This window comes from Myotis davidii, unplaced genomic scaffold (genome assembly GCF_000327345.1).
Source record: "Myotis davidii unplaced genomic scaffold, ASM32734v1 scaffold223, whole genome shotgun sequence".
NCBI classification, from domain to species: Eukaryota; Metazoa; Chordata; class Mammalia; order Chiroptera; family Vespertilionidae; genus Myotis; species Myotis davidii.
This window is the reverse complement of record NW_006294609.1, coordinates 5,890,749-5,897,096: the sequence shown is the minus strand read 5'-3', so window position 1 is coordinate 5,897,096 and position 6,348 is coordinate 5,890,749. Positions and strand designations below refer to the sequence as shown.

General features: G+C 57.6%; 1 protein-coding gene across 2 annotated transcripts in view; it reads left to right on the top strand.

Annotated features, from left to right (window-relative positions):
- Positions 1-6,348, top strand: part of RBM19 (RNA binding motif protein 19) — a 91,807-nt gene that overhangs the window by 19,600 nt on the left and 65,859 nt on the right. For both annotated transcript variants that reach the window (XM_015567371.1, XM_015567372.1), the window contains exons 17-19: positions 4,103-4,275; positions 4,656-4,716; positions 6,270-6,347. In XM_015567371.1, coding sequence (XP_015422857.1) covers positions 4,103-4,275; positions 4,656-4,716; positions 6,270-6,347 — 312 coding nt within the window. The remainder of the gene's footprint in view (positions 1-4,102; positions 4,276-4,655; positions 4,717-6,269; position 6,348) is intronic.

Below are 6,348 nucleotides of genomic sequence, written 5' to 3'. Positions count from 1 at the left end.
CATGGCTGTGGCTGCTGCACTGCCCTCTGCCTCCTCACGTGCCTTCTCCTTCCCTCCATTTCTGGCTGGATCCAGGGCGACCTCACTTCCAGATCCTTCACTCAGTGACATTTGCAGACCCTTTTCCCAAATCGTGCTGGGGGTCAGGTGCTGGGGGTCAGGACATGGTCGGATCTGCTGGGGCCACCTTACAGCCACTGCACCCTGTCTGCAGTTCCACCACGTCCCCCTGTATCTGGAATGGGCTCCCATGGGCGTCTTCTCCAGCTCAGCCCCACAGAGGGAAGAGCCCCAAGACACACCGGCGGAGCCTGTGGAAAAGGATGGGACTGTCTGCAGTTCCACCACGTCCCCCTGTATCTGGAATGGGCTCCCATGGGCGTCTTCTCCAGCTCAGCCCCACAGAGTGAAGAGCCCCAAGACACACCGGCGGAGCCTGCGGAAAAGGATGGGGCGGAGCCAGAACCTGGTGAGAGCTGAGTCCCGGGACCGCGGTGAGGGAAACGGGTGGCGGCCCCATTATTAGGTTTAAAGTTCATTATTCGTCCCAGAGACCACTGGGTCTCAGACTTTTGGGTTTCGTAGGCGCATTCTTAGAAAAATAGAGCATAAGCGTGATGGGTACAGCGCAAGACAGTCAGCTTTTTGGCTTGTCAGAGGTTGCCAGGAAAGGAAACTACTTAGGATCTATTCCTAGGGACTCAGAACACAGCCAGTGAAAACAGCCTTACTTCACCCACCCGCCCTCATGCCTCCTGGGCCAGGGTGGCTGGGGGAGGAGTCAGTCTGGAGGGTGAAGGGACTGGGCGTGGCGCAGCGCCCTCTGGCGTCGAGGGGCTGTGAAGGCAGGGAAGGGAGGTGGGGGTGCCATTGGCAGTGGGGACCTCACAGTTCTCTGGTGGAGACTGTCCTGAGGATGGGGAGACAATGCATGTTCTGGACCCAACAGAAGGGTCAGGGGCGCCCCAGTGATGGATCTCCTGAACCCCCTGTATTCCCAGTGCCCCCTAGGCCAGTGCAGCCCCTAATTGAGAACCACTTAGTCTGGAGACCATGACCGCATCCTAGAATGAAAGGCCTTTAGAAAAGTTTTTAAAACGACTGTGATGGTCTTGCCCATAAGTAATATTTCTCCCCCTTTCTCTCTACCCCTTTGGGTTACCAGTTTATTGAAAAAAATAAGTCTGCTATCTACTGTATCCATTGTTCCTATTTTTAAAGTGTTAACATCAAAAAGGTAAAGTGCAGGTTGAGGCCATGTCTGTGCTGGTTGCCAGCCCTGTTGTCAGGTGAATCCCCCAGAGCTCACCCGCGGCCTCTTTGCCCTTTTTGTTCCTTTCTGACACCTGTCACGTACACAGTCCCCTGTCCCCTGCGCTGTTCCTTGTCACCCGCTCCTCCCTGACGGTCGGCCTCACGCATTGTTCCCGCGGCTTCCCCAGGCCCGGCCGCACTGCACGGGGCTCAGCAGCCCAGCCCTGCGTGTCCTCGGGCTCCCCAGGGAGGCAGGCAGGAGGGGTGTAGAGGCGCCTCTCTGTTCACCCCCCTCTGCGCAGCCCTCACTCTGTACCAGTCCTGAGGGACGGGGCTGTGTGTTTTATCTCCCCACAACCAAGACCCTCACCTCCAGAGAAAGGCCTCCGAGGGGGAGGGGGCCCCGAAAAGCTGCTCGCCGCTGATAACAGTCTGTGCTGGTGGCCTTCGCCCAGAGCGGAGGGGAGGGGGCGGCTAAACTCTGCGCCTGGTTACAGCGAGGCCCCGCGCGGCGGTGTGTGACTGGGTTTTGTGCTAACCCGGTGGCAGCGCGTCCTCCCAGGCCTCCCCGGCTCCCTCCAGCCCCCTCTGCCCACCCTGGGCCCAGCCCTGCCTCCTTTCTTACTTCCCTTTTCTGGTTCCTGGTGATTTCGTTGGCAAACATCTGTTTGAGTTTCCCAGTTCCTCGTTTATGCTTTCTAGTCTTTCTGCCTCTCCATGATCAGAGGGTGCATAAGTGTGTGTCTAACTCCATTTTCTCGGTCAGGATGCTGCGGCTCCGTGGGTAAGACAGTTGCCGGGGGCCACTCTACTATCGGCATCACTCATTTCCCAGGCCGCGTGCTCTCCCAGCTCTGCGCTGCCTCCTGACTGCAGCCTGGGGCCCCCTTTTCTCAGCAGGTCTCAGGGCTCGGTGCCCTTGTTTCCTTAGTTCTTCCCGCAGCCCAGGGGTAGCAGGGGCAGGAGGCGGGCGCTGGGACACCGGTTTAGGGAGACAGCCATAGCGCTGTGCTGCTGGAGGAAGGCCAGGCCCGTGCGATCGCCTTTCCTTTCAGTCGGACGCTCCTCCCAGGTGGGGCCAGCAGTGCTGGTTGGCTCATTGGAAGTGGGAGGGACCAGATGAGCAGGCAGGGGGACATGGGGGAGGTTGATGGAAACTAAACATGTTTCCGGGGCATCCCTGTGAGGCTCCCGTCACCTCGGGTGGAATTCACACTCAGCACCAGGGCTGCCGCCTGTGTTGCAGCCACACACCCGCCTGCCAGCTCCCCGTGTCACATCTGCTGTGCCCTCTTCCCGCAACGCTGTTCCTTCGCAGCAGGAGTTGGGGGCTGGGGGGGTGCAGATGAAGCCACAGCCTCTGTCACCCCGTCTCCAGAAATAACCAGGAGCACCCTGAGCATTGCTTTCCTGCCTCGTGTGCGTGTGTGTGCGTGCGCGTGCATGTGTGTGTGTGTGTGCGCGCGTGCGTGTGTGTGTGTGCGCGCGCGTGTGCGCCTGTGTGCGTGTGTGTGTGTGATAGGATGGAAGTTACTAAATTCCAGAATATTGGGTGTACGTGAAATAAGCCCAGCCTGCACAATGGGCGAGTAAGTACAACCTTAAAGGGTCTGCAGTCAAGGCTGGTTCACAGGACATACTTCAGGAGGGTGAGAATGCTTATTTGAGCAACTTGAAGTATGGATGAGGGCACTCAAACACAGAACCGACCGAAACGCTATTTTTCTTTTCTGAAAGAAAAACTGTCCCACCCCGGCCACTGTACCTGAACGGTCAGAGCATTGACCCACACACTGAAGGGTCGCTGGTTCGATTCCGGGTTAAAGGCACATTCTAAACTGCCCCAGCCCTGGTTGGGGCGCCAACCGATATCTCTCTCACCGATGTCTCTCTCTCGGTCTCTTCCTCCCTCCCTCCCACTCTCTAAAAATCAATGGAAAAAGTATTCTCTGGTGAGGCTTAAAAAAAAAACACAAAACCAATTGTCCTGCTTCCTTCCAGGCCTGTGAGAAGCCTGTGAGCCCTGAGGACAGTCCCGGGAGCTCTGCTCTGTCCCGGTGCACAGAATGTGAGGGCACTGAGTGACCTTGTAACTGTTTCCTCTCTTACTTTCCTCCTAATTTTTTATCACGAGCATCACGTTCTATTTAGCACCTCGAGCTGCCCATGAACTTGTCCGTGTGGTCGCACATTTTTTGGAAGCATCGTTGTCAGTGACCACACCTCTTATCCCAGCCGTTGGTGGCGCTTAACTCTCCTCTCCTGCTCAGGAGCATTTGGTGTGTGTGTCCCGCGTTCTCACGCGATGCCTGACTCTGAATCGAACATGTCACGTGTGGGTGAAACACTCCTTTGTCAGTGCTCCCTGAAGCTGTGGGTGTTGGGAGTTGTAATTGAATGGAACATCCCTTAGCCTCAGGGCTATTGTTCGCATTCTGTAATTTCTGAAAAGTTTTAAAGTTGAGTTTTAGTTTGAAAGTTCACTAAGTATTTTTTCTTTTAGAAAAAATAAAACTTGCTGAAGGTTTGGGGGTCAATAAAACCATTCACACAGCAGTTTAATTGGAAGTTCAAATGAGTGTGGGGAGTCTGAGCCTTCGAAGGGTCATCGTTTGGGATCTGTGTTTCATGGTCCTTTCTCTTCAAAACAGAGGAAGGGGCGGGACCGCCTCTCCCTGTCCATCAGAACTTGCTAACCCAGCCCTGGCTGGGAGTGGTGCCCCGCCTGGCGCTGCCCACCCAGCAGAACACCCTGGATCCAGCAGGTTCTCAGCCTGAGGCAGAGTAGCCGTCATTTAATGGATTTTGGGTGCTTTTTTTTGTTTCTGTTGTTTTGACGGGGATCCAGTGCCAGACAGCGAGACCCGGGAAGGTGAAGAGCCGACAGAGGGAGGAGCAGCCGACTCTTCGCTGAAGATGGAGGAAGAGGAGGAGGAGGAAGAGGAGGAAGAGAGCCTTCCTGGGTGTACCCTGTTTATTAAAAATCTCAACTTCGACACAACTGAGGAGACGCTGAAGGGGGTGAGTGATGGCTCCGGGGTGCGGGCTGGGCACCCCCCGGCTCACGTGGTCGCTGCCTGGCCTGCCTGTCAGCAGGTGCTCCTGTTGATCTAGTTGAGCAGCCAACGCCCACCGCCTGACATCTCTGCCGGGCCGTCCAGCAGACGTGTCGCCCAAGACCCCAGCAGCAGCCAGACCGGCCTGGGGCTGGGAGGGAGGGCACCCACAACACCCAAGGGACATGTCGGATGCCTGGGGAGGCGCCCGTCCTGCGAAAGCGCAGTCAGTGTCAGCGGCACGGACTTAGGAAACAGCCTGGGCACCCTCATGTTTAAGGCCCCGCCTGGGGCGGTTGCAGGATCAGCCGGGAATGGCGGCGACACCTGTTACCTCTCTTCCAGGTGTTTTCCAAGATGGGCGCGGTGAGGAGCTGCTCCATCTCCAGGAAGAAGAACAAAGCAGGTACTGCCTGCGGAACCTCAGCCGGAACCAGATGGTTCCGGAAGAAACGGGAGCTTTGGGTGGGGGGTAAGGGCGACTGGCACCGGGTTGTTTTGAGAGTCCTCTTGTTCTGAAATATTGTCACTGCCGAACCCACTTGGCAGAGCGGCCCTGGTTCCTGTGTCCCGGAGACCCTGGTGCCCAGCGGGGCAGCCGCGCACGTCAGGGTCTGAGAACCCGGACTCCGGCCCCTGGACTGTTCAGTGGCAGAGGCCTCTCCCACACTTCTGCCCGGGGAACTTGCTAGGGAACAGCAGGAAATGCCGATCCAGGGCTCTCCCCTTCCCCTCTGAGAAGTAGCCCAGACGGAGACCATCTGGAAGGTTCCACCGAGGCATTAGCCACCCACCTCACTGGTCGATGGGTGCCGGGGCCACGCAGAGGCCGCCGTGGTCTCTCCATTCGGCCTCGGGTGTTGTCCCGAGTTGCTTGGCCTCTGCTGTGTCTCCTCTCCAGCCCTGGCCTGTAAGATGCTCTTAGAGATCTAGTTTTGTGTGTCCTGTAAACACCCCTTGTTTCCACAGCCATGCAGTCCCCTTCCCTTCAGTTTGGTGGCATTTGCAGGGATGCCACAAGTCTGCTTACAGCTGTGTCCTGAGGGACACACGAGCTGGTGGCTGCAGCACAGTGGGAGGGGGCCAGGTGGGGCTGCCCAGCACAAGGTTTCACGCCAGCCCGAGGCTGGGAGGTGGAGGCAGCAAGCAGCAGGCAGGGGCCAGAGGCTGGAGGTGGGAGCAGCCGAGTGCCGGCGGGAGTGCGCAAGGCAAAGGCGGGAGACGGGAGAGACAGGCTGGTTCCAAAAGACAGAGGCCTCCATCAGACCCCAGCCAGTCCTGGAGTTCACCTTGGGGGGAAACAGAATAGGCTCAGGAAATGTGTGTGAAATGCTGGGGGAGGCACGCATCACATTTTGTGTCGAAAGGGCAAGATGCAAGTAGAGATCTTACGTTTTGTGTGTGTCCTCTAAACCCCGCCCAGTGCTATACATCCGAGGTCGGGAAGCCAGAGCTCATACAGTTTGAGCTCCCCGTCCTGTCTGACGGCCTGAGGCCGCGTCCCTCCCTCTCCCAGCCGCATGCCCGATGGTCAGAACACTGGTAAGAGTGAGCCTTGGGCGTGTGGGACTGTCATGCCCACGTCCACCTCAGCATTACGTACAGGAGGGCAGGGGACTGCCAGGGAGAGGCTTTGCTGCTGGTCACTGCCATGGTTGGGACAGTCCCCTCTCCCTCCCAAAGGCGGAATTCTGTTACGAATCTAATTATCTCACCAGTCATCTGTTAATTCACAGGCAGCCTGCCTCCGGTGGTGGCTGTATCGCTTCCCTGGCTGACTCTATGAGATGACTAGTAATGAGTGGCGAGCCAGGAGCTGAAACATTAGGGGGAATGAAAGGGGTGTGAAAGAGGATACGAGGGCCAGGGGCACACCGGGACCTTGCACTTGGCCTTGCGCTCCCTCTTCGTGTTCCTCCCCACCAGCCACGCAGCGTGATTCCCGCCTCTCTCTTCCAGGGGCGCTGCTGTCCATGGGGTTCGGCTTCGTGGAGTACAGGAAGCCAGAGCAGGCCCAGAAGGCGCTCAAGCAGCTCCA